The sequence below is a fragment of the Ictidomys tridecemlineatus genome, chromosome 11 (assembly GCF_052094955.1).
Source record: "Ictidomys tridecemlineatus isolate mIctTri1 chromosome 11, mIctTri1.hap1, whole genome shotgun sequence".
Lineage (NCBI taxonomy): Eukaryota > Metazoa > Chordata > Mammalia > Rodentia > Sciuridae > Ictidomys > Ictidomys tridecemlineatus.
Genome location: NC_135487.1, coordinates 29,057,777 through 29,085,571, shown reverse-complemented (window position 1 = coordinate 29,085,571; position 27,795 = coordinate 29,057,777). Strand labels below are relative to the sequence as shown.

At 46.5% G+C, this 27,795-nt stretch overlaps 1 protein-coding gene and 1 long non-coding RNA gene across 2 annotated transcripts; one reads left to right on the top strand and one right to left on the bottom strand.

Moving 5' to 3' along the window:
* Positions 1–19,371, top strand: Rims3 (regulating synaptic membrane exocytosis 3). Its single transcript, XM_005317871.5, has 6 exons — positions 1–217; positions 5,625–5,766; positions 8,577–8,689; positions 11,235–11,336; positions 11,646–11,785; positions 13,562–19,371. The coding sequence occupies exons 1-6, from the start codon at positions 1–3 to the stop codon at positions 13,772–13,774; spliced, it is 927 nt and encodes a 308-aa protein (XP_005317928.2). The 3' UTR covers positions 13,775–19,371.
* Positions 19,142–26,065, bottom strand: LOC120890735 (uncharacterized). The gene is made up of 2 exons (XR_005735137.2): positions 25,331–26,065; positions 19,142–19,405 (listed from the first exon to the last, which is right to left on the bottom strand). It is a non-coding gene; the product is annotated as an uncharacterized LOC120890735 (long non-coding RNA).
* Between the last annotated feature and the right edge of the window lie 1,730 nt (positions 26,066–27,795).

Genomic DNA, 27,795 nt, shown 5'->3' with positions numbered 1-27,795 from the left:
ATGTTTAACGGGGAGCCAGGTCCAGCCTCGGCTGGAGCCTCCAGGAATGTGGTGCGGAGCTCCAGTATCAGTGGCGAAATCTGTGGATCCCAGCAACCTGGGGGTGGGACCGGGACCACCACTGCCAAGAAGCGGCGGAGCAGCCTGGGTGCCAAGATGGTGGCCATCGTGGGCCTGACCCAGTGGAGCAAGAGCACACTCCAGCTTCCCCAGCCAGGTGAGGGGCCCAGGGCACTGAGGGGCGGGGGTGGGTCACTTTGCCCTGCGTACCCTGGTATTTAACTGTCGGATGTGCTTGACCACACCCCACACTTTGTATGATACTTCCCACATACTAGGCACTTTTCTGGGCCAAGGAGGTATGCCGATTCCTGTCATCCTCAGCCTCACCAGGCATGCACAGAAGCACAGGAAAGGCTAGGTTCCTGTCCCAGATTACACAGTGGGGAAACAGTGGAGCCTGGGTTCAAACATGCATAGTTGGGCTTCCTACTTCATGCCCTGAATTTTTACACTCTGCTGGCTCTGCACAGACTTACACATTAATCAGTAATTATTTATGAGATTCTCCTTTGTTCCTGGCACCATGGTCAGGACACCACGATTTTCCAGACATACGCATCCATAAGATTCAGTCTCATCTGTCATCTCTGAGTTTCCTAAGTATAACAGCCACATGAATATAGTTACAAAGAGAAACAAGTAGATATTACAAAGAGAAACGTAGATGTTACAAAGAGATGTTACATCACACCTAGATATTACAAAGAGAAAGGAGAGAAACACAGATTCATGGTTTGTACAATCACATCGAGTGCCCAGTATTCAGTTGAGCCAGTCCTATCACCAGGAAAGCATATCACAATCATTCTCACTCAGATTCTGCATGGCAATGAATAAAACCAACCAGAATCACAGATGCACATACTCAGATCACAGAAACATGTCATACTTGGGTACGCACTTGCCTGACAGAGCCACGTTCACACACCTTAACAGTCGCATCCTCATGAAAAGGAACGCTTTCTCGGTCTGCACTTATACAATCCCAGATATACTCCGACTGGTAGGAGACCCACCTTGTTGCACACAGCCACACATGGACCCCATGTCACAAAGGAGCGAGCCCTCTCCACCAAGACCCCCTCACTTTGTGGCATCAGCCCAGACACCAGCTGGTTTTGTTTTAAAATCTCTTCCTGCTTATTTTGCTCAGAGTAACAACTTCCCCGAGAAACCTTCAAATAGGCAGCTGGATGGGGGTGGTGGGGGGTGGGGTTGCCGGAGGATCAGGGAGAATGCTCATCAAGACTCTCAGTTGGGGCTGGGGGTGGGGGACTTTTCCAGGCCTTAAAATAGATTCTTACAAAGCCCTTAACAGGAGCATGCGGGATGGTCTTTTCCAGCAATCATGCTGTGATGTGGTTTCTGGCGCAGGGAGAGGCTGGATGGGGAAGGGGCTTGAGGTTATTAGTGCCTTAGGGTGAGCAGTGCCAGCCTGGGACTAGGTAGTAAGGGAGGTGGGGAGTTGGGGATCCTGAACTTGGGATAGGACAAGGAGGACAGGGATAGCGCCAAGGGTGGGATTAGGGCCAGAGTATTAAGATGAGGACGTCACAGAGGTGTTAGACCCCACAGTCTGGCTTTGGCAGACCACACCCAAGAATCTGGTCTTAGGCCTAAAGGTTTCTCTTGTCCAGAGTGATTGGGAGGGACAGTCTCTCAAGGCCAAGTCAGGGGCCTGAGTCCCTGGGAGATATTGCAGTGATCTGCATAGACTTCACAGACGGCAGGCAGGGATGGGGCAGATGCCAGGAAGACCTTTTGCCTTGGGAGGAGATGAATGGCCATGGGGGCTTCTGGATCCCTGTCTCCTTGGTATGTAAGGGCACTACTGAAGGCCGGGGGCTGGGACAGGAGAATTGCCCAGATGCCGTTCTAACTGAAGGTCCCTATGAGTCATCTAATTGCTGAATGTCAGAGCAGGAAGGGCCCCTCGAGGTCATCTAGTTCATTGTACTCATTTATGACAAACATTCAAAGCCTGGGGAGAAGGCATTTTCTTGGAGAATGATCTCAGGTGGCCTCTGAAGCCACACCCTGTCATTTACTAGGTGATCCATCTGGGCAAGTTACTGCATCTCTCTGAGCCTGCTTCTTGTTTGTAGAATGAGGACAATAATATATGCCTTGCAGAGGTGTCCAGAGTTAAATGAGATAATGAATGGGAAGGTGGCCAGCCTTGTGCTTGCCACATGGGAGACACTCAGTGAAATTGGTGCCGTTATTGTTACCCTTGGGCACAGTAGAGTCAAAAGAGAAGTAAGGCCTCTAGCCTCCACACCTCTCCCATCTTTATTCCTTTCCCAGTTAAAATGTTTCTTTCTTTTTTCTCCAAGCCTTGAGGATCCCAGCTTGGGGCCTCCTCCTGGTTGGAAAAGTCTGGCATGAGAGGGATGTATGGTGCCAGTTCACTGTGGGTGTTGGCTCTGGAATTGTTGTTCTGGGAAAACTTCCCATAGGGGTACCCCCTGCTGCCCCCCACTGCTCCAATATGGGATAGCTCAGTTCCTTGCAGAGCTGGGCTGTGTGAAGTTGGTAGGAATTCCTCTTCTGGACCCAACCTTCTGGGCTGGGCTCTGGGTCTGCCCTTCCCAATGACCCCCTTTATCCTAGTTTATCTGTACCCTGCTTTAGCCAGAGCCCTGCGATGCCCTTTTTGTTTCAAAGCCTCTGCCCTAGTTCAGACCTCATAATATCTAGCCTGAGTGTTGTACCAGCCTCCTTCCTGGTTCCCCTGCCACCCCCTACCAGTTTATTCATTATGTTGCCCTAGAGTGGACTTTCAAAAACTCACCCTGGTGCTTTAGAGGGCTAGTCCTGGCTCTGTAACTCCCCATGGGACCTTTGGAAAGTCACTTTCCCACTGAGTTTCAGTTTTTTCTTCTGTAAAATGGAGTTAAAAAATGCTCCCTCCCAACTTCTTTCTAGATCTATAATTCTGTAAGTTGTGGGAGCAATGAGAGAGGTGAGTTCAGGGCCTTTGGGTCCCAGGGCACAGGTGGAATCTGGTCTGGTATTAGGCTAGCTCCACACAGGGTCATGGCTGTTTCAGCCCGTCCAAATGGAGCTTCTCTTTTCAGTACCAAGGACAGTGGCTTTTCTCTGCTGGGCTCTCTCTAGGTTCTGGGTCAGAAATCTCAGGATCATTCCAGAAGATGTCCCTAATGGTGTATTGCTGCAGGTTGTTACTGCCCCTCTCTTGTATATGACAGGACAGATGGGATGGTTCCTGAATTTTTTCAGTATCTGGGGACTACAGAATTATTGTAAGCAATTTGGCTTGGTGCTCTAGAGAGAAGCTACATGAAGTTATTCCCTGGATTGATGGGGTTGAAACTGCTCAGGGATGAAGCCAGTAAAGGACTTTTCCCCTAAGGCTGCAAGACCTTTCTCCTCCCTCTGAAGACATGGAACCTTCCCTCTGATGAGTTACATTACACATAGATGGGACATTGGGAGGGGAGAGAGATGCAACATACTAGCTGACTGGGAGTCTGGGGACCTGGCATTTAGTCCCAGTTCTTTTGACTCCTAGACCTCAAGCTCCCTATTTGAGAAATGGTAGAGGGGGCTAACAAACTATTAACCTCTTCAGGGTCCTACAACTCCTCCATTCAAGGATTCACATTGGACTGGGCAAGCCTTAGAAGTGAAATTCACATCCAAATGGGTCAGAGCTTTCCCAAGCTCTAAAAGTGAATGTTGAGGGGGTGAGGATGTGAGGGGGAGGAAGGGTGACTTGCAGCCCTCGGACCCCATCTGTCTCCTAACTGGGTTAGAGGGGATGTGGCAGTTAGGAGCCAAGGACAGGGAGAGTCCTCCTACACTCTCCATTTTTGCCCAGCCCTCTGTGTGTGTGGCAGGTCACACACCATGTGTGGGTGGGCACTGTTGTGTGTGATATAGTGGACTGGTTCAACTCCAGGTATTTGAGAGTTCACATAAAAACATCATACATGATCTAACTACATTTGATAGAGCATGTCATGTGTACATATGGCCAAGACCTGGTGGGACCGTTTGTGACCATGCAAGTTTGTACTAACATAATTGACCTTGTATGTGAGATAACTGTATTCATATATGTAATCGTCAGCTTTGTATATGTCTGCTTATGATCATCTATGTGAAAGAAATAGTATAAGCTGAGATGTGTATATATGTGCGTGAGACAGACACACTTCTCAGTGATCTCACTGATCCTAGATGTGCTAGATATTCCCATGTCCTAGATGCTGGCCTGATTTTACAGGAGTCATTCCCCTTTACTTCCAAACCCTGTTCCCATCACCTCCCCTCCACTACCATCCCATCCACTGGTGATACTAGCCCTCTCAACCTTCCCTCCCACAGTGGAGACTTCTTGAAAGATAAATAGAGCAAAGAAAGAGAAATAAAGTCCTCCTTCTCCCAGGCTGAGGTCAGGAACATTCCTTCCCCAATCCACAACTGGAATGGGAGTAGGAGAAAAGACTGCTAGGGTAATCAGATCCCCCATCTCCACTGTTTTCAGGGGCTGTGTCTCCTACCCATGTCTCAGGTCTCCCCCATCTCTGTAGAGAACTCCACTCTTAATTTGCTTAGGCATCTAACCAGTGACAGCAGGTATCTCCTTTGATATAGTTCCCATCCAAGCATCACTTCCTCCCTATGAAATTCCTCTGGCTAGCAAGCTTCTGCATGGGAAATTCCTACAAAACCCCAATGTGTCCCCACTTCACTTCCCAAGAAGAGAGTGAATCTGAAGGGACCACACTGAATGCTGAAGAGGTTGCTATGGAAACCCAGGTAGGATGGTACACTGCTAGGAGAAGGAGAGTGCCCCTTTTCCCCTGTCAGGTGGAGAACGGGTGCTGGGCAGGGCATGCCCTGGGTAGAATACAGAGGCACAAGGCAGGCTTGTGCTGCACAGCTTCATGGGCTCTTCTACAGACCTTTCCTTTAAAGTCAAAGTCAATTCAGGTCAACTTAGCAGTCCCTCTCAAAGTCTTGCTTCCCTGAGGGCCTTACCAGCTTGCCACACATGTCCCTCTCCACATTTGGACCTACCTTCAGAAGGGAAGTTTGTTTGAGAGTGGTCATGCTCCTTTTTTTTTTTTTTTAAAATAGGGCCTCTGAGGGTATCAGAGAAATAGGTTGTGTGGGGTCTGGGTGTGATGGGGTCCCTGGGGGATCTGGAAGAAGGAAAGTAAATCTTGTAAGACATACTTTCCAGAAGAGTCGGGGGAGAAGGAGAGGGGAGAAGAACATGAGTTTGGGGGCAAGGGATGAAGTAGAGTGGGCACTTGGCATCAGAGGAGCCTGGTAGAAGGAGCTCTGCCTCAAGCCCCCTCTTCACCATCCTGACCCTCTAGCCATCTTTCTAGTCCACTTTGTGTCACTGCCCCTGGCAGGGCAGGTGTCAGGCTGTAGACCAGTTCTGGGGGTAGCTCAGTCATGTCCCCACTCCAGTCAGCTCTGCTTGCGTGCCCCTTCCCAGAGGGGAACTGGCCACACTGTCCAAGAAGCCTTAGGTTGTTTCAAACTGATTTCCTCTCTCTCCTTTGGGGTGGGGTTCTCAGAAGGGGCCACCAAGAAGCTGCGCAGCAACATCCGACGGAGCACAGAGACCGGCATTGCTGTGGAGATGCGAAGTCGCGTCACACGCCAGGGCAGCCGGGAGTCCACTGATGGGAGCACCAACAGCAACAGCTCCGATGGCACGTATGTGCACCCCTGCTCAGCCCATTCTGTCTCCTCCTCCTCAACTTGGGTCACACAACCAGCAGGAAGGGCAGGAAGACCTTCCTATGTGGTTTCCAGCCAAGATGTCTGGTTTCCTCTATGCCTCCGACTCCCTTGTCTCTTTCTCAGGACATCCATTGCCTGGCCCCTAGGTATTCCTATTGCTCCACTGGAGTGCCCTAGAGCCCAGGAGCAGTGAATTCCTTCTGTGTTTCAGAAAGTGACCTGTGCCTCCTGCCTCCTACTACTTCCATGCCTCCCTGCTCAGAAGGAGACGGGTGGAAAGGAAAATGTGATCCTAAATTACCTTTAGCTCTAAAATGATTGTTATGGCTCAGATGAGTGGAGTCCTCTCAAGTACACTTTCTTGGAGCTTAGGAAAAGAGATTGGACTAGATCCGTGTTTTTTTTAAATTGTCAGTAGTGACTCATAGACAAGGCATAAAATCACCACCATGGGTCAGAACCAGCATTAGAAAAAGAAATCGAGAACTCAAGTATATCTTAGTAGTGAGGATGAATTACCTTGGGCCCTTTTGTTTCAGTTTTACATGTATAGATATACTTTGGTCCTTAGCAGATCATGATGGTAAATCCTTTTCTTACATTTGGGTTGCAGTAAAACATTTGAAAGTCATTGGGTTAGATATTCCCTTAGATCTCTTCTAAATCTGTGAAACTATAGTTTATGACTAACACTCTCTGCTTCTGCTTCATTAACGCTCTTTAATCTCCAGTCTCAGGACTCTGGGCTCCATTATTAGTATTCAGTGACCATATCTCACTACTATACAGTCAACTCTCAGCATTTCTAGGGGATTGGTCCCAGGACCTCCACTGACAAAAAAATCCACGGATGCATAAGGCCCTTACATAAAATGGTGTAGTAGTTGCATATAACCTGCATACATCCTCCTGTTACTTAAATAATCTCTAGATTACTTTTAATACCCATGTATTAAAATGTGAATGCAATGGAAACAGTTGTTAGGCTGTATTGTTTAGAAAATAATGACAAGAAAAAAAGCCTGCACATGTTCAATACAGGCACATTTTTTTTTTCAATAATGTTTTCAATCTGTGGTTGGTTGAATCTGTGGATGTGGAACTCCTGGATACAGAGGGCTTTCCCTACCTACTTCCATGAATGAGAATAGCTGCTACATTTAACTTCCCATGTGCAGATCACCATTGGGTACCTTAGATCAGTGAGTCCTGCCTTGGAATCTACCTACTGTAATCAGCCCAGGAATGGAGTGATCATTTAACACTTATAACCATCCAAAGGAATATGGGAACTATCATTATCTCTGTCTATGAGTAAGGAAACCAAGGCAAGAAGGAGGGGAGGAACCTTGCTCAAGGTCAGGGCTGTTAAGTGGTCATGGCTGTTAAGTATTAAGTGGTGTTAATTAGGGCCATTTGACTCTATAACCTTTATTCAAACCTCTACTCTAAGGTAGAGGATAACTTACTCTATACTAAGCTCCCAAAAGTTTGTGACCTTGAGAGGCTACATTTCTTTAACCCCTCAGATCCTATTGAAATAAGAAGGTGATACTAGGTGATTGCTGATTATGATCAATAAAAAATGGGTGCCATGAAGCCCCTTCCTGGGGGAGTAGAGGCTCCATGTAGTAGAAGAGACATAGCCTCTCTCTGATGAGCATATACCTCCCTGCCTGTCACTGGCCAGTTGGGACTCTAGGCCAACCTGTCCAGCAGGGATTCTTTGCTGCATAGCCTTTTCTCTCTCTAGCCAGGAGGTCTTATACTTTGGTCCATTGTAGCCCCTGAGCAGGCCTGGGCCAACCCTTCCTTATCTGTCCTTTCTCTGCTGGCCACAACCTGGGCATCCAGCTTAAGGACATGAAAAAATAGCACTTTCCCCTTGACAATAGCAGCAGCAGCAGTAGCAGCAACTCTAACTACCATTTGTTGTTTCCTGTTTGTCCTGAACTCTTCCCATACCCTCTGCCCAGCCTGCACTGTAGTCTATGAGTTGAGCATCATCTCTGTTTTGCAGGCAAGGCTTACTTCTTGGAGCCTGTTTTCTCATCTGCAAAATTGGATACTAGTTCCTATCAACAGATTGTAAGGATTAAAATGACACAGTATGCTGGGTGTGGTGGCCTACACCTATAATCCCAGTGGCTTGGGAGACTGAGGCAGGAGGACAATAAATTCACAGCCAGCCTCAGCAACTTGGTGATACCCTAAGCAACTTAGCAAGACTCTGTCTCAAAGTAAAAAATAACAAGGGCTGGGGATATGGCTCAGTGGTTAAGTGCTCCTGGGTTCAATCCCTGGTACGAAAAAAAAAAAAAAAAAAAGGAAGACACAGTAGTGCACTTAGAACATTTAGTGTCCCATTGGCACCTGGTTAGCTTTTAATCACCGGCAGTTTTTCTTGTTACTATTTCCAGGCCCCCCACCACCCTGGACCACCCACCATCCCTTGCCATTCATCTCAACCCTATAATTGTGTTATTTTGGTCTCAGTTGCTGTTCAGGGCACCACCTTGCAGTTATTGACTAGGATTTTAAATTTATGGTCAAATCAAATCTCAGTTCTTAGAACTTGCTCTAGGCACTGAGATTTCTGGCCTGACATCCTTTGGTGAGGAACACAGGTGTCCAGCAGTTACTGCATTTTAAGGGTCACCTCAGAAATCCTTGGAACTTGAAGAATGAAAACCATCATTATGAGATTTTAAATGTCTCTTCAGTGACATCAAAGAATTTTTCTTCAATGTGCAGAAATGAACAGTTGTCTGCCTTTCCTGCAGGTTCATCTTCCCCACCACCCGGCTGGGAGCTGAAAGCCAGTTCAGTGACTTCCTGGATGGGCTGGGACCAGCCCAAATTGTGGGGCGACAGACGCTGGCAACACCCCCCATGGGTGAGTCTTCCTGAGGGCAGGGTGAGTGGGGAGTGGGTAATGGCAGAAAAGGCAGGGAGGGTGAGCCAGCGGTGGGGGTGGGGTCATGACAAGGTACAGGCAGCAGAAGGGAGCCCTTCCTCTGGCTTTTTTGCCAATGAAGAGTCGGTGGAGCATTCATCAATTCTTCCCTCATCAAAGATGGGAGGGATGGCAGCCTTTCTCTGCCTGCTGTCCCGCAGCACCTTTTACAGCACATCCCCTCCCTCACTTTACTCGCCCATCACCTGAATGTAGCATTGGCTGTCCTGGAGTTGATTCACCAGTTCTCTGTGTGAACCTGGATGAGTCACTTCCCTTCTTTAAGCCTCAATTTCCTCATTTGTAAAATGGAGATAATACGACCCACTTGAGTTCTGCAATCTCACACCAGCTGATTGAGCTCCTTTCTATTAGATGCTTTGCAGTGAGATCTTTTAATGTGCTTGTAGGAACTGAGCTGATTTGACTGTTTCTCTTAAAAGTGCCTGGCACCTAGAAGCTGTCTATTATTTTTCTCATCCGTCTTCCTTGCAGTAAGGAAGGACATTCTGAAGCCTATGCTTGGTCCTCTTAGCTGCAGTCTGGGTCATTTCGTGCACTCTGGGACTACTTCTCCCTCCCTCAGGCTATGTTGCTTTAAGCAGCTTCTCTCCAAACTGGCTTCTGCCTTCCCTCGTGTCCCCATCAGTCTGGCCTGAGCAGCATTATCTGACCCAGAAGCCCATGGTCCCTATCCAGACAGTACTCGACCTTTGACCCTCCTAGCAAAAGAGGAAGGCAACTGTGCACAACGGGTCTGAGATTCCATTCCAGGCCCAGGACTCTTGCCACAGCACTACCCTGTCTTCCTTGAAAGGGTCCATACTAAAAGAGAGAGAGAGAGAGAGAGAGAGAGAGAGAGAGAGAGAGAGAGAGCGAGAGAGCTCATGTATAATGGCAAAAAAAAAAAATAATAAGGGGGACCATAGAGCCCCTTGGAAGAGGGGTCCATGAGGATCCTTAGAGAGGCAGTGTCAGCTCTCATCTGGTTCTTGCATTGGATTGAACTAATTCCCACCATTTTCTGACAGCCTCTTAAGGGCCTGCTTTCCCTCTCCCCTAGACCATAAAATTGAGAAGCAGCAAAATGAGCCAACCACTTTCACAAGGCCAGTGTGCCATCAGAGCCTTGCACATTTGTGTGTGGTGCCCCCTTGTGTCCAAAACTGGGAAAGCAGGTTTGCATTTCCTCTCCTTCATTTGGGAGTGAGATATAGCTAGGTGTGGAGAAAATGAATTCCCAAGACCCCCCTTTCCCCCATGAAGAGGTCAGGAATCATAGAGGAAGATGAATTCTAGGATGCCTCCTGAAAGTAGTAAATCCCTGTCCTCTTTCGTATGCAAATATGAATACTTGCATAATGGCTCAGAGAATCTGAAAAGGGTGGTTGAACCAGAAGTCTGGCCCATTTAATTTTTCTGGATCAGGCTTATGATTATCTACTGCTTTGAAGGCTGTTCCACGTGTCTACTGCATAATTCTAAATCCATGGTGAACAAAGCTAAGAGTTCCTAGAAATCACGTAATGCTATGATTCCACACATGGGATCTGATTCTGTTGGACACAGGACCTGACCTTGTGAGCACTCAGCTCTCTGTGCTTCTCTGGCAGAGGGTTGAGTGGCCCCATTTCCAGGTAGTGCCTTGTATCCTGGGCCAGCTCAGCTTAGCATTGCTTCCCACTTAACGCTCTTTCAGTATTTGTTTGATAAATTAATGGGGAGTGGCTGAGGGCTGCTGGAAGGGAAGATGAAGAGAGCATACAGGCTTCCTCACACAGGAAGCTCTCTGTCCCTAAACTTGTCTGTTCTGCTTAGTGAAACAGAAGCCTCCCAGTCAGCTACACGATGGGAATTTGGCAGCCAGTTGTTGTGATCCAAGCATGTTCCTTAAGGGTGATGCCCCATCCCATGCCACAGGATCTAGCAAAGTATTTCTCAGTCACTTGGAAGTGACTCAATTTCAGTTTTTGGTACTGGGGATTGAACCCAGAATACTTTACCATTGAACTACATCTTTAGTCTTTTTCATATTGAGACAGGGGCTCACTAACTTGCTGAGGCTGAATTTGCAATCCTCCTGCCTCAGTCTCCTGAGTCACTGGAATTACAGGCATGTACACCCAGCATTTTAAAGTGATCTCTAAGAACCAAGTGCTGCATGCCTGTAATCCCAGTGACTTAGGGATGAGGGAAAGAATGATATAGGCTGAGGCAGGAGGATTGCAAATTCAAGGCCAACCTTGGCAACTTAGTGAGATATAGCTCAGTGGTATAGCACTGGGTTGGATCCCCAGTACCAAAAAATAAAATTTAAAAATATAAAGTGATCTCTGAGAACAGTCTGACACTTGCAGCTTGCTCCAACATGTTCCTTTCTGATGCTGCTACAGTGTTCCCTGCAGACTGAGATGCTCACCAGAAGCTGGCTGCCCCTCAATCCCTGGTATGACTCTGCCTGGATTGTCCCTCTTTTCCCTTGCAGGAGATGTGCACATTGCCATCATGGACCGGGGTGGCCAGCTGGAAGTGGAAGTGATTGAAGCTCGGGGCCTGACCCCCAAACCAAGCTCCAAATCTCTCCCAGGTGAGGCTGAGCAGCTAGGAGAGGGACTTGGGTAATGGAGGTCCTAGAAGGGAGGGGTTTGTAGCTGAACTGTATGTAGTCCATCCTTAGCTCCCACTGGCCTACATCAGTGTTCTTGACTGGAGTCACACCTTCCCTGGAAGGCCAGTGAGTGAGGTGGGGGCAGGAGAGGATGGAGGGGTCAGCCTCTTCCTTTTGCAGTACACAATCTATTTACCTTGCTCATCTCCAGGGTCCCCTGGAGGTTGGGGATGGGGTGGGCCATAGTTGTCTCTCTGGGACTATATTATTCTTTCCCTTATCCCTCAGCTACCTATATCAAGGCTTATCTGCTTGAGAATGGGGCCTGCTTGGCCAAGAAGAAGACAAAGGTGGCTAAGAAGACCTGTGATCCCCTGTACCAGCAGGCTCTGCTTTTTGATGAGGGGCCCCAGGGCAAGGTGCTGCAGGTGAGTATTAAGGGTGAGTGGGCTAGGGTCAACTCAAAAACTGGAAATCATGACGAGGTTCTTCAGTGATGATTCATCCTGTCAAGCATTGTACAGGTGCATTGCTTATATTGTCCATTTATTTTCACAACTCCAGTGAGGTGTCCTTGCCCCCAGTTGAATCAGAAGGAAACCAAGGCTTCGATGTAGATAAGATGCTCCCTAGCTTGCACAACTGGCAGGGAGAAGCAGGATTCATTTCCATACTGCCTCCTTCTGTTACCTGGTGCTGATGTTCATTGTGCATCAGCTGAGGGCGGGACTTTCCAGATATGATCTCCTGTCATCCTCGGGACTACCCCATGAAGTAAATGTGATTTCCTCCATTTTACAAATGAGGAAACAGTCTTGGGTAGATGAAGTGACTTGATTGAGGTTTCAGCGAGTGATTAGCAGAACTGAGGTCAAGTTTAGGTGGCTCTTATCCCAACTCTTTGAGGGTGACAAAGCTCTTTCATGCTCTGTGTGTTATTGGCCTTCATAGCAGTACTGCAAGGAAAGGCTCATCAGGTCCCCGCCATAGACAAAGACTCTGAGCTCATGTGGGCCTTCAGCACTGTGATGGGTCTGTCTCTGAGTGTGGTTCTGGGTTCAAATTCTAGCTGACACTCACTAGCTATGGGTGGTATATCGTGGAGATTGAAAGAAGGCACCTAGACAGCTACTTGCTAAGTTTTAATGGTGATGGTAGCAGTTGGTCTTGCCTGAGCAAGAGAAGAGGTTAGAGTCAGGCCTGTCTGGGCTGTGTGTCTTCTTGTTAGTCAGCTTTCTGTTTGTAGCAAAATACCTGAGATAATCAACTTGAAAAGAGGAAAGGTTTATTTTGGCTCAGTTTTTGATAGTTCAGTCTGTGCTTAGTTTTCCCCACTGCTTCTGGGCCTGTCAAGAGGTAGCATGTGGTGGCAGGAGTGAGCAGTGAAAAAAACTGCTTTCCTCCTGCAGCTGGGAAGTGACAAGAGAGGGGAAGAGACCTGCACCATACTATCCCCCTCCAGGGTACACCTTCAAAATCTGAAACCATTGTTTCCACCATCTCCCACTAGTGCCAAGCTAGGGGCTAAGCCTATAACACCTGGGCCTTTGGGAACATTTATCTGCACCATAGAGGGCTGCTCCTCTGAGCTGGGGTGTTTCTATGACAAGGACCCTTGAGTTGCCAAACTTAAAAACCACAGAACTGTAGGGTTCTGGGGCAGGGGGCATAATATCATGTGTCTGTTTAAAAACACAAGTTTGAATATCACTCAGCTAATCTGTTCACACTACCAAAGTTACAAATAGAAACACTGAGTTACACGAGGGCCCAGGACAGATGCAAGATCCACAGGGATCCAGCAGCAGAACTGGAGGTACAATGGGGAAATTGTCGATTAGGATGCTTGGAGGCCCTGGAGTCAAACACACCCAGCTTCTAACCCCAGGTCTGTTATAAATGACTATATCTTTAGGTTAGTTAAATCAGCTCAGAGCTGTGGTTTCCTCTAAGTAGAAATACTAATACACACAGCACCGCTACCCATGTGGGTTGTTAGAACAATTAAATGACACATGTAAAGTCCATAGGATCGAGTCTGGCACATCTTAAGTGCTCAGAAAGTTGTTGCCCAAAATCAATCTGGGTTCGGGCGTTCTCTGTCCCATCTGTACCCTGGCAAAACTTAGTTTTCTAGGCCCACTTCCCAGTCCTGGAGCGAAGAAGAGTGGCTCAGCTCTTGATTCTTTCTCCCCTGCTGGCAGGTGATCGTCTGGGGAGACTATGGACGCATGGACCACAAGTGTTTCATGGGTATGGCCCAGATCATGCTGGATGAACTGGACCTGAGCACTGCGGTTACCGGCTGGTACAAACTCTTCCCCACCTCCTCCGTGGCAGACTCCACGCTCGGATCCCTCACCAGGCGCCTGTCCCAGTCCTCCTTGGAGAGTGCCACCAGCCCTTCCTGCTCCTAAGAACCTTGCTCAGGACCAGAGGCCGGGTGGTGGTGTGAGAAGGGGGCCTGCTGGCCTCTACCTCCCCTGTACATAGTCTCCGTCTCTTTCTGGACCCCTTGCCCTGCTGCATGCCTGTTGGCTACTGGGCTTGTCCCAGCTGGCAGTGGAGGTGTGTGTGTCTATTTGTGTGTATGTGTGTGTGACTACTTTTTATGTATTCATTTGTCTGGGTACAGTCAGTCCTGGTGACACATGGGCTGGAATCCATGTCTCTTTGTATCTTGTTGAAAAGAAACCCAAAGGAGTATTGTGTGGATGTGACTTGCCCTGAGGAATCTCTAGGGGTGGAAGTGGGGGATGAGGCCACTGGCCTATCCTGCCTCTCCCTGTCCCTGTGGCAGAGCCTGTGCCCCCCGCCCCTTGGTGGTCTCTGCTTGGTTCTGTCTTGTCTTTTGTTTCACCCTTTGCCTCTCCCAGCATTGCTGCTCTTTTTTGAGGAATGTAGCATCCACTGCAGTGGGCCACACTGGGCTCCTCTGGGAACCCCCCGCCTCTGTCCCTCTCCCCACCTGAGCTGCTCCAGCAGCTCTCTCCACCAAACGCATCCTGCAGCACGTAGCATGCTCACTTAGTGCCCTGGCCAGAGCCCCAGGGAGGCAGAAGGTGCCTGGGGAATAGAGGGCTTTGAGATTGCTTTCCCCTGAGGCTAGAACCACCTGCTTCCTACCAGCTAGCATGAGGAGGTCTTCGCTCCTGGGTGCTGGCCAGGTCCCCTAGAGGGTAGGGCCAGGGTGCTTCCCTCAGCATTTGTTCAAGGCCTTTTCTCCCTCCCAGCCACCTCCAACAAGCCAAAGGAGCTCTCCCAGGGGGCCCAGGAGGTCAGCCTCAGTGGCATGTCATCTGCCAAAGCAGACAGTCTCCCCACCCCCAGGCCCAGACATTGGTCCTATCCCATTCTGGGCTTGTCCCTAGTGGGACCTGGCTTGTTAAGAGGTGCTGAGGGCATGGCTGTTTGCTGGAATCAGGAGGGCTGAGGCTGACTTGTTCTGAGCCACTGTTGGGAATACTGTCTGACCTTTGGGGATGAACTACATGAAGCTGACTACCTGGAGCTCTAGTCCTTGCTTATTTCCAGACCAGGGTCCCTGACACACACACACACTTGGACTCTAGCCTCCTGGCTCTATGAGTAGCCTGGCTCTGGACTCTAATCTGCAGTCACCAGCTCTGTACAAGCAATACTTAACCCCTCTTGGCCTCCCTGCCGTCTTGCACAATCCTGCTGCCCTCCAGGAAGTGGCCTGCTCTGGGCACCCCAAATGCCTCTGCTTTATTTCTCATCCTTGTCTAGTTGGGACTTTTCTCCCAGCCACTTAGACCCTGACTCAATTTGACAGCTGGAACCTATTTTGTGGGGGAACCACTGCCTGGTCAGCACCCTGTGAGAGGTCTGCTGGGAATCCTTAAGTCTGGCTTGGAAATGTCACACGTGTCCCTCTTCCTCCTCAGTCTAGGGTGAAGGGTGTGAGGCAGCCCTGGGTTCATGTCTAGGAGGGAGGGAAGAGGTGGCAGGAGGGGTCAGGACATGGGGAAGGCTGTCTGCCTCTTCCCCAGTCCTCATCCTCAAGTGCTAACATCTAGCCCAAGTGCCTGGGGCAGGAAGAACTGCCTGGGGTTGCAGGGCTGAGGTCTCGGGGATGATTGCCTTCATACCAAAGCTGGAGGGGGTATAGGGACCATCTCAGTCCAGAGGACCTCCTTGTCTAGCAAGAATCTTCACTGAGCTGAAGTCAGAGTCCTGTAACCTCCCTCCCAAGAAAACAAGGGGAAACTAGGATCCCCTTCCCACAGACAAAAAGGTAAGGGTGGGAGAAAAATGAACAAAATTGGCTTCTGTCTCCTCCTGAGTCTGTTATTGCATATTCAGAGAAGAGATCCTTGTGTGCAGAGGGTGAGAAGGTGGATGGACTATTGCCTCTTTAGGCAGAAGCACTCTCCTCAGTCCTGCTTGAACTGGAAATACATGTATTTCCCATGTTCCTAAAAATGGGACAAAGGATTCTGTACTCTTTGACCCCAGTGGGGACAGGGTAGGGAGGAAACTCTTGCAAAAGGATATTTTTGCCTCCTGTTTGGGGTGTATTCACCTCTAGAACAGTCACCCTCTGGATGGTGTGAAAATACACCTTTGGAGTGGGGGGAAGTATTAGTGACCCATGGATGGCACAGACATTTGCTGATAAGGCACAAAGGCACCCCCAGGAAATGGTATCTGTCAATATCCTCATGCTTCTAGGTGTCCTGGGTGGCACTGGGAGAAGGGATTGCTGCCAGCAGTGAGGCTGCCCTTGTAGCTCTAGGTCTTGGCTCCCCTTACCTCTGAAGAGGATCAGCATAGGGAGAGGAGCCTGATATGCTGGTAACTTAGGCTGACTGCCTACAATTCCTGGCTGTCAGTACTGCACAGGAGTGGGGCCACTCTGCTATTCCACCTCTCTAATGATAGGCTGTTCTCTACAAATTGACCTTGGGGAATTCTTAACACTTCCACAAATAAGTTACTGGAGTCCCCCCACAAGGATGAGGCTGACATGCAAACATAGTGGAGAGTGGCTGCATTAGGGTCTGTTCCTCAGAGTTCTGGATGCACATTTTGCCTGAGAAACCACTGGAGCTAGCCTGTCCTACAAGAGGAGCATGCACAAGTATGACTCCTGGCCTACTCTGGGCTGGAAGAGACCTACCTTCTGAGGAGGAGATGGTGAGGAAGGAAGGAACATGATCCTTCTGAGGTCTCCCTACCATGGAGCCAACTCAGCTGCTCCCGCACTCCAAATGAAACCTGGCAGTGGTTACAAGAGAGGGCTGTCATTCCATGTCCTCTGGTTGGGTGGGGTTCAATTGAGGATGTGGCAGAGACAGGAGTGGCCCTGCAGTGATGCTGGGCTGTGGTTGGGGACAGTGATGGATGATTCAGAGCATCTGTCTTCATATTTCTGCTCTGCTCAGTGTCCTACTTTCTTCATGGACTCCTTCCCTTCAGGAAGTCTGCGATGGGCCTTTGGTAAGAAGCAGGCTCCAGTAAGAGGGCCAAGTCCTGGTTCGACAAGGAGGATTTGATCCTTCAGGGAAGAACATCTCCAAAAGTACTCTCCATCCAGTCTCTTCTTCTACCCAGTTCTGCTAGGAAAGGAGCACTTAGGTCTTGGGATTACAGGTCCCAGTAAATGCCAGCATTCTGTGTGGCTGAGGCAGAACCTAGAAGAGCTTCAGGGAGAGCTTCTGAATCACTCCTCTCTCATGGAATACTGCTGGTTGGAGCACTAAGGTCAAGCCAGCTCTCCCAGAGGCCTGACTCCCACACCAGGGAAGCATGCCTAAGCTCTTCTTCACTGCCAGCCTTGAGGAGAACAGAAGCCTCCGTTTTTAAAGACAATAGAGCCCACCAAGGGCACTTCTTTGGAAATGAAATGTAGCACAATCCTAAACTGCGATACCAGAAGCCCTGACATGCATCTTGGGGCTGTACTCCAGGCCCTGCTGCCCAGGAGATGTGGAGCTCCTCTTCCCCGGGACCCTAGGGCTCCTAATACCTCATGTTCCCCTTTGCCCTTGGCCCAGAAAGCAGCAGGTCTTTGGTAAGGCTGCTCTTCTGTGATTCCCTGATTGCTTCTAGCACTGTGCAAACTCTGCAAGAAACTGCTGCCTTTGCCTGAGGTAGATGAGCTGCTTCTCACCAGAGTGGCAAGAGGTTTGGCCCTTTCTTCAGGGCAGAAGGTTGTTGGGCAGTATTTCTGCAGTGGCTACAGGGAGGTGGAAAAGAAAAGGCCTGCTTCCCTGCCTCCTTTTTCTTCCTCTCCTCAGAGGTGACTTCTCCAATGTCCTGACAGGTAGAGAGATTCTTTAAAATGCTGCTTCCTCTGCTGGACTGTCTTTCACAGGATGATCAGGGAGGAGATGGAAATGCAGACTCATCCCCTGCTTTCTCCCTCCAGTCTGCTTCTCACCCAGGTCAGAAGAGACTGGGACAAAACAAAATAATCATGCTGGAAGAGCAGGGGAGCCACCAATCAGGTGTGCCCTGATGGTGGCTGGATTGGCCTGGTACAGCTTGGAAAGGTTTATTTTGAAAGAGTGCCTGAGCATCTCAGAGCAATGTCAGTGATGCCAAAGAGAGCAACTTGGCCTCCTTGGGCACCAACTCTGTTGGTGGAGCTGCACAAATGCAGCTCAGATGTTGGCATGCCCAAGCATGAGACCTTGTTCTCTGACAAAGGGCTTAATCTTTCCATGTAGCAAAGCAACTCCCCCTCCCCCCAACCCCAAGCTTGGGCTTCTGCAGGCCCAGGATGGCTGTGCCTGTGAAGGAAGCCACATCAGCAAGAGGAACTTGCATTTTCCAGGGTCCTAGAATGGCTTGGGGAAGATGCTTGTTGAAAAGCATGAATGTTATTGCTTCAGAGAAAACTTCCAGGGCTCTGGCTGGAAACCTGGCCAGCAAGGACAGGGCCTTGGGCCCCCCCCCCCCAAGGAGTTTGCATCATACCAGGAAGGGTCCCTGAGGTTGGGTTCCAGACCACTTGGCTAACAGAAAAAGGGCCTTGGAATTCCAGAGACAACTGTACTTTTCCTCTATTAGCCAATGACCTGGACAGGGACAGCTGCTCTACACCATTTTGCCAGAAGCTGTGACCTTGTTTGAGACTCCTCACTTCTCTGGACCTCAGCTTCCTCATCTGCAAAATCACAGCCTCAGCTAGTTGGAGCTAGCTGTGGAGGGTTGCAAGCCTGGTGCACCTGGTTTCATCCAGCCTCTGGTGCCCAAGCTGGGCACAGTCCTGATCCTGTCCATGCCCAGATGCTGCTTCTGACAAGAACTCTGGGAACCCTAACACACTCTGCTTTCACCTCTTTGTGGTTTGCACTCCCTCCTTTACTCTTGTGTCATGGTGAAAAATTTTTTAAGGGTTGTCTACAACGGAGAGTTTTCAAGGGGCTGGTGTGGTGTCACCACTTCAGTTGCATCTTGAATAAGTCAGTGTCCCCATGAGCAGGTGAGGCTGGGTCACCCTCACTTCTGCTTCTAGAAGATATCAGTGGGGAGAGCTGAAGACCTCAGAGTTTTAAAGGAAATACTCTTGGATGGGAGGAGAGAGGGAACTTATTTCCCTTCTATTTTGCTTTTTAAAACCACTCCTCCCTCCAAGATGTCTTTTACCAGACATCATCTCAGAAAGCAGAGTGGCTACATCCTTAAGGAAAGGGCCAAGAGTTCTCTCAACTCCTTTAGCATTTAAACTCACGGAAGGCAGGAACCCCTTTTTTTAGAATCTCCAAATGCACCCTGCAAAGAGAGATAGCTGTTAGGGACTGACAAGCACACTGTTTAGATAAGAAGCAATTTGCCTTTTATATCTGTGCTCTATACATTTTCTATGTGCAGCATCTTTCCAAACGTGTGGTTCCTGGGTGGCAGGTGGACAGCTGGGAGGGACTGCCAGCTGTTTTGTACGATTTTCTTGCCAATTCTCTCGAGGAAAAAAATTCTTCACATGGCTTCTGCATGTACAGTATTTGGGCAGCAAAAAAAATTATTAAAGTCCATTTGAAATTGGCCTTGTGTTGCATTTTTGGAAGAAATTCTTAATTCTAGGAGGAAGAAAACAGGGTTCCAGGTGACTAAAAAGAGGAGTAAGACATTGCTTGAGAAGCAGAAGAGTGCCTCAGTGCATCTCAGAAAAAAGCATGGAAGATATGACCTGGGCTCTGACCCCTGGCTGGGGGGTCTCTGTTGGGCTATGGAGTTAGACTGGTTCAGACAGCTTCCCAGCTGTCTTCTAGGGTCCCTACTTACTGACCTTCAAAACTTTCTGTTCCACATACTCCACAAGGGATGTCCAAATAGAGGGTAAGATAAAATGGGGCAAAGGATCTGCTCAGGCATGTGGCTGGGTCAGTCTCGCCAACTTCAGCCATACCTGAGAAAAGCAGTTAGCCTCTAGTGCTGTGAACTACAACTGACCCCTGCAGCACCCCTTGCCTTCTTCTCAGAGGGACAGAAAGGTATGTTAATATTTGGTCACTTCTAGGTAGATCCATTGTTGTCTTAAGGGTGGGACTGGAGAGTACAGAAGAAGGATGAAGGAAGTGTATCACTGTCACAGCTAGTGCTAGCCAGCATCCTTCATCCCCGAAGCCCTCCAGGGTGATCTCAACTATGTTGTCTCTGGCCTTTGGCCTAGCGGTGTCCATGGGTATCATCTCTTGAGGGACAGCTCAGGAGACCAATGTATGAACTCTGGCAATCCCTAGGATTCTGGTTTTTACTTCTTACCTCTCAAAGGACAAAGGGGCAGACAGTGAAAACTGAGATCCAAAGAATGAAATCCTAAAGGATGTTCTTCAGACAGAAGGAACATAGTACATGCCTTAGGGTTATTGGGGGATTAAGATGAGATAATGTGTTTAACTCACTGTTCTATGCTCAGAGAACATAAGGAACATGGTAAATGTCATATGGTAGCATTAAGGAAGATGATCATGGATGGAAAAGCTAAGAGGCAAGAAGGAAGTGAGCAAAAAAAATAGATTAAAAATATTACTAGGGCCAGGCATGGTGGTACACACCTGTAATTCCAGCAGCTTGGGAAGCTGAGGCAGGAGGATCATGAGTTCAAAGCCAGCCTCAGCAATGGTGAGGCCCTAAGCAACTCAGTGAAATCCTGTCTCTAAATAAAATACAAAATAGGGCTGGGGATGTTGCTCTGTGTTTGAGTGCCCCTGAGTTCAATCCCCAGTACCCAAAGAAAAAAAAATTACTAGGCATTAACATAGATTATAAAATTATAATGTTGAATCTGTAAAATTAAATATTAATAGCACATAAACTGGTTCTTTTTAAAACTTTGTTTTAGTTGTAGATAGACACAATACCTTTATTATTTATATTTTATGTGGTGTTGAAGATCAAACCCAGTGCCTCACATGTACTAGGCAAGCGCTCTACCACTGAGCTACAACCTCAGCCCATAAACTGGTTCTTGGAATGTTCTTGAGGAGGGTGAAGATATTGAATAACTTCAATCTTAATTCTACATTTTAAAAATCTCTAAAGTAAAAAAATAGTCTAGAAGAATTCAGTCTAGAACTGAATTCTAACAGTGTATTAAAAATACCTCATAAGTATTTGTTTATCTCAGTGATACAAGGATGGTTATTATCAGATGAGTTTATCATCATAATTCACCACATTAATAGACTGAAGGAGAAAATTTGTTTATCCTAATGCAGAAAAGACATTTTATAAGGTTTAATTCTTCTCATAATAAAAACGGGAGCTGAGCTGTGGCTCAGTGGTATAGCACTTGCCTAAGTGAGGCACTGGGTTCGATTCTCAGCACCACATACAAATAAATGAACTAAATAAAAGCCCATCAACATCCAAAATATATATATGAAAAAAAGTGAACAAAAGGTAACTTTCTTAATTTGATAAAAGAAACATTCTAAAAAACCTACAGCAAATATTGTTGGAAAACATTCTCTTTAAGATCAATACAAGGGGGCTGGGGCTGTGGCTCAAGAGGTAGCGCACTCGCCTGGCATGCGTGCGGCCAGGGTTCGATCCCTCAGCACCACATACAAACAAAGATGTTGTATCCGCCAATAACTAAAAAAAATAAATATTAAAAAATAAAAAAATAAAAAAAAAAGATCAATACAAGGAGGCCCTCTATCACTGCTATCATTTCAGATAGTTTTGAAAATCTTTATGATGCCATAAAGAAGAAATAAGAGACATAAGGATTAAAAGAGAAGAGATAAAATTCACTTGTAGATAATTTATTTACCTATTTTTTTTTAAAGCATCAATTATTAGAACTAATAAGATCATTCAGTGAGGTTGCTGGACATTAAGATCAACCTACAAAAACCAGCTGCATTTTTCTATAGAAGCTAAAACCAATAAATAATAACAAAATATCATTCACAATAGCAATAAGACTCATTAAATATTTATGGGTATCATGGCACATGCCTGTAATCCCAGTAATTTGGGAGGCTGAGGTGGAAGGATCCCAAATTCCAGGCTAGACTCAGCAACTTAGTGAGATTCCATCTAAAATAAAGAGTTGGGGATGTAGCATAGTGGAAAAGGGCTCCTAGGTTCAATCCCCAGTACCTCCCCCCCCAAAAAAAACCCTAAGTATCTGGGGATTACTTGAGAGCATATAAGACCTTTTGAAGAAAACTTAGAAATGCTAGGAAAACAGCGAATCTGAATAAATTGAGCAAGATTCCTATTCTTGGATGAGAAGGTTCAATATAAAGAGAATAATTTCCCCCAATCTATAAATTCAATGTAATTTAATCAAAATTTCAGTTGGCATTTTAAACTAAACTTCCTCTCCAATTTACATGAAGCAATGCAAGTCCCTGAATGGTTCAATCAACTCTGTTTAAGAGAATGCCCAAATATTAACACATGCATATCTGGGAAAACAATAGAAGACAAAGGAGCAACCTTAAAACAATGACAGATTATTTTAAATGTTAAAGAAACTAGTTCACTATCAGGATTTAAAAAAAAAAAAGTATCCCTACCTAAGCTGAGATACAAAGATAAGCTCTATGTGGTTTAACAGACCTACAATTGGAAGGTAAAATATAAAGTTGATAAAAGAAAATGTAAGAAAAATATTTTTGTGACTTAAGGACAAGGAAGAACTTGTAATGTTAATTATTAATGTGCAAATTAGAGCAATTATGAGACATCGCTTTGTACCTATAATAGGCTGGCAAAAAATGAGAAAGTTGAATAATGTTAAATGATGATGGGTCATGATGATACAGAAACCTCAGAGAAGCTACTGAGAATGCAGCTTGAGGCAGTCATTTTGGACCACTCTGGTTCAATTATATGCAGATCTCCCGAGGACTGGCAGGCAAGGAGTAGCAGGGAAGAGTCAGAGAGGCAGGAACCTGATTGCAGGAGGAGAGGTGTAAGCATGGGAGGCATGGTGTCCATATCTGGAGGGCCACTGGAAACAACCCCCCTATGGCAGGGGCATCAGGGGAGACACTGGTGAATGGAATGGCACAGAGAAAAGTGTCAAGGCCTGCTCAACTGCAGGGTGAGTGCAAGACTTGCGGTGTATGGAGTCCTCACTGGGAGGACTAGGACTGTGTACTCAGGGGTACTTATGGGGACACCCAGCTGGGGAAGAATGATAATGGATGTCCATACACATGCATCTGGCAGCAGAGCAGTAAGAGGGGGATAAAACAGGAGCACACTGGAACCAGGATGAGGAGTTCCTTCCACCTGTAATGTCCCCCTGCCACCATCTACTGACAAACTTCAATGCTGTGCTCACTGAAAGGACAGCTTAAAAGGAGCAAGTTAGGAGTTAAGAGGCAACATATGGATAATCGTCATATCTACCTACGAGTGCAATGGAAAAACAAACAGTTTGTGTCATATTAGTTTATGGGGTACTACTCAGCACTACTGATAATATGCATAGCACAGATGATAAGGAGGTGGTGGGGAGCAACCTGCCTAAGGAAAAGGAACTTGCTGAACATCCCACCAGCTTCTGAAAAGTGGGAGGCACTGTGGATGGATGTGTAATAGCAATATTATAGTAGTAATAACTATAAGAACAAGTTGTAAAGAGGCTGCAGAAGAAGTCTGCCAAGTGGCTCCTTTAAAATAACCCTAACACGACATTGGGCCATGAGCTAATGCTTGCTGTGTCAGTGGTAAAATGGGGAGTCTACAGTCTCAATTTGTGTGTGTGTGTGTGTGTGTGTGTGTGCGCGCGTGCGCACACATGCACATGTCAAAACTCCATAGACTGATAAAAGAACACCACAAGGACAGGACAATCTGCAAAATATAAACTAGTTATAAAAATTTTTGCTCAATATAACCAAAATTCCTCTTGTGGGTTTGATAAAATCACTTCCCACACTTGGTCTCAGGCATGTCCATGGCCCAGAGGGATCTTACTGAACTGGCCTTATGAATTCATAAGATAAATGATTTCCATCCCAGGGAGGACACGTATTTTTAAGTGTGGAAGTTTAGATTGGAGCAACCTATTTAACCCAATGCTTCCCATACTGGGTACCAATTTGACAGAGCTCTCACATGGTATTAAAAGTGAACATATGAAAGACAATTCAGAACAGTTCATGGAGGTGGAGAGTTTGAGGCAGTCTAGGTTCCCTCTGTCCCTGGGGAAATGGATGCATGTAACAGAGATAAGTACAATATGGAGTACATACAGTGCAAAAGTTACAAATGCAGATGATGTGTACATGCAGAGATGGATCTTAAAAATAGAGAGTAGGGGAACTAGGGCTAGAGCTCAATTGGTAGAGTGCTTGCCTCGCATGCACAAGGCCCTGGGTTCAATCCCCAGCACCACCAAAAAAAAAAAAAAAAAAGTGCTAGGGGAAAAGGCTAATAAAGTCTCGAGCATGATATGTACAAAATTTAAAAATATAATCCACAAAATAAGAGCCACATATTTTACAAGAATATCTATGTGCACACAGAAAAATGTGTTCAGAGGTCTTTTTCCTTTTTCCTTTTTTTTGGTAATGAGGATTGAACCCAGAGCTGCTTTACCACATCCTCAGTCCTTTTTATTATTTTTTATTTTGAGATGGGGTCTCATTAAATTGCTTAGAGCCTCAATAAATTGCTGAGTCTGAACTTGAACTTGCCACATCCTCCTGTCTCTTCAGAGGTAAGGACAAGTGGGAAAAGGGCTAAAAGTGAAAAAATAGGGTTGGGGTTGTGGCTCAGTGGTAGAGTACTTGCCTAGCATGTGTGAAGCTGATTCAATTCTTACGCTGCATATAAATAAATAAAATAAAGGTCCATCGACAACTAAAAAAATTTTTTTAAAAAAGTGAATAAATAAATAAAACAAGAGTGAGACCCTGCACAGGCCAATGATAAAATCAGGATATGAACTAAGAATGGTTAGTTTGAGAGAATACCTTTTTTTTAGATTTTTATGTGGTGCTGAGAATTGAACCCGGGTCCCACCCATGCTAGGCGAGTGCTCTACCGCTGAACCACAATCCCAGCCCAGAATGGTTAGTTTGGACCTTTATTCCAAGTGTATTCTATCACCAAATGGAGTTCATCTGAAATATGAAATAGAACTAAACTGAGAGATCCAAATCAAGTTGTTGGTATTGTATCAAAAGGAAGGGAAAACAAAACATCTTAGGAGCATTGCACTCACACCATCAGACTAAAGCTGCCTCATATGTCTATGCTGATCTCTCTGCAAGGTTATAGTAACCTATATGTGCATACACTGTGTCCTATTGTGTCTGTATGTCAGAACACGTGACTTAAGCATTATGATTATTAGGGATAATCAGAATTCAGAATTCACTTGGAATTTTCCCTAAACTTTACTCCCTAATGGAGTATCTTATGTAAAAATAATCCTGGGGAAGGAGGAAGGAATGCACTGGATTCAGCCAGCAGGAGAATTAACGTCTAGGTAGTGGCTGAGAACGCAATCTTGGGAAAGAGACCCTTACCTGAGGGAGGTGCTCCTCCAGGTTGTATTACTGCTAGTCACCATTCAGTGTCCCCCATATCCACCAGGTCACTAGGATGCTGGATACCACAATCCCAGAAGCTCTGGGAAAAGCCAGGTCCCCTCTTGGTAGGGATCTGGGGCCTCCACATGGAGTTTGGGTATCATCAGGCCTGACGAGGGCAGGCTGGGGCAGATGTTCCAGCAGAAGCAAGGGGTATCTATCTGGGTCCAAGGCCCATGCATCGGGGGAAGGAAGGGTGAAGAGGAGGGGCAGGGATAAAGGGAGAAGCATGGGAGAAGAGGGGAGCAAGTCGGAAGGGACGGCGAATAGAAGGGAGAGGGAGAGGAGGAAGGTAGGTGACAGGAGGAGGAGGACAGGCCAGGGTAGAGGTGACCCATGCAGGGAGATGGGATGAGGAAAGATTGGTAAGAGGAGGGAGATGGTTTGGGAAGGAGATGGGAAGAGAACTAGTTTGATCTAAGTGACTGCTGATGGAGGAAGTCACAGGGCGATGAGACAGAGAAGTCATAGGGATAAGAGGCGAGAGAGGAGGAAGGGAGGGAGCTGAAGACCCAGCCAGTGCAGGGGTAGATGGGGGATGAAGAGGAGACTGAGCAGGAACGAGGCAGGGCAGCTTCTTCTGCATGACTTTCAGTTGAGAAATGAAGGTCTGTATGGTGGGTTCAGTGTTCTGCATTCTTTCTTTGCTTGATTCCATTGTGACTCAAGATTCTGTTAAGAAAGTTTAAGATTCTAGGGCACTTTGGTAAGGAAGAGAACTTTGACAACCTCAAATACAGCTTTCTTCATCTTATAAATGAAGAATTAAAAGCGTAACAAAGTGTCCAAAGTCACCTGACAGTTTGTTAGAGGTGCAGTTTGAATGAAACCCAATGTAGAGTACATAAAAACAATCCCAGGCTGACCTGGCAGTGGGTCAATGGTACAGAGCTCTCCAGGGGGTGGAGGGGAACCCTCTGACCATCAGGGCCAGTCTAGACAGACAGAGGGGAGGTAGTTACTCTCCTTACATCCTTTAAGGAATCCTGGAAGGCACCTTACATCCCTGTTTAGTCACTGCCACAGTAACTAAACCTGCAGTGAGCCCCTTGTTTCCCCACTGTGAGAAACTCCACTGCACATTTCCTAGGAAAGAGATTGAACATGAAGAAAACCCTAAAAGGTGATTTCATAGGAGTATAGAGTAGAATAATAGTCACCAGAGATTAGAAAGGAGAAGAGAAGGCAAAGGAGGGAGGTTGGATAGTGGCTACCAACACAGGAGGAATAAGTTCTAGTATTTTCAGCACAGTGGGGTGACTATAGTTTACAATAATTTAGTATCTTTTATAAAGAACTACAGGAGATGAGTTTGAAGTTTTCCAACATAAATAAGCAATTAGTATTTAGAAAGATGGAAGTGTTAATTACGCTGATTTTATCAGTATACATTATATCAAATTTTCACATAATATGCCATAAACACAATTATTTTATGCCAAATAAAAATATGAAGAAAGAAAGAAAAAGAAAGAAAGAAAAAAAGAAAGAAAGAAAGAAAGAAAGAAAGAAAGAAAGAAAGAAAGAAAGAAAAGAAAAAAAACCTAAACACTAGCATGGAAACCTAGGGAAAGTTTTGGAGCAGGAGAATGGGTCAAGGAGAGTTTAGAATCTCCCTCTATTTGTTGTGTTAGGCTTCCACATTAGAAACTCACAGAGCAGAGGGGCTGGGGTTGTGGCTCACATGTGCGATCCTCAGCATCACATAAAAACATAAACAAGTGAAATAAAGGTGTTGTGACCAACTACAACTAAATATTAAAAAATACTTTTAAAAAGAAACTCACTGAGCAGAGATGTTTCCTCCATTTTAGGGAGCTCAGTGCTAATAGGGGAAGCCCAGGATGCCATGGAAAACATGGGAGGGTGCCCATGCTAGACTTGGTGGTGCAGGGGAGAGAGAGACTTCTTGGGGGACTTCTAAAAAAAAGAATGGGAGCTAAAGAGATGGAGTTGTTATGGCGGTGACATCCAGGGAAAAGAAACAACACTGAAGGTGACTCAGTGGCAAGTGAGAGCAATGGAGGCTTAACTGAATTTCCAAATTCATTATGAGGGGTGTTTTAGGGAGTTTCTGGCAATAGATATAGCTATCTATAAACCAGTCCTTGGTTTATACCAAAAGGATTTAAAATCATCATACTACAGTGACACAGCCACAGCTATGTTTTTAGCTGCTCAACTCACAGTAGCTAAAGTATGGAACCAACCTAAGTGTCCTTCAACAGATGAATGGATAAAGAAAATGTGGTATAGGGCTGGAGTTGTGGCTCAGTGATAGAGTACTTGCCTGGCATGTGTGACCCTGGGTTCAATCCTCAGTACCACATATAAATGAATAAATAAAATAAAAGATCCATTGACAATTTTAAAATATTTTTAAAAAGAAAATGTGGTGTGTG

Excerpts from the sequence above, each read along its gene's own strand:
- Rims3 (XM_005317871.5), top strand. The coding sequence starts at position 1 with ATGTTTAACGGGGAGCCAGGTCCAGCCTCGGCTGGAGCCTCCAGGAAT. Across the intron at positions 8,690-11,234 it reads GCTGGCAACACCCCCCATGG|GAGATGTGCACATTGCCATC; the intron begins GTGAGTCTTCCT and ends TTTCCCTTGCAG. Across the intron at positions 11,786-13,561 it reads CCCAGGGCAAGGTGCTGCAG|GTGATCGTCTGGGGAGACTA; the intron begins GTGAGTATTAAG and ends CCCTGCTGGCAG.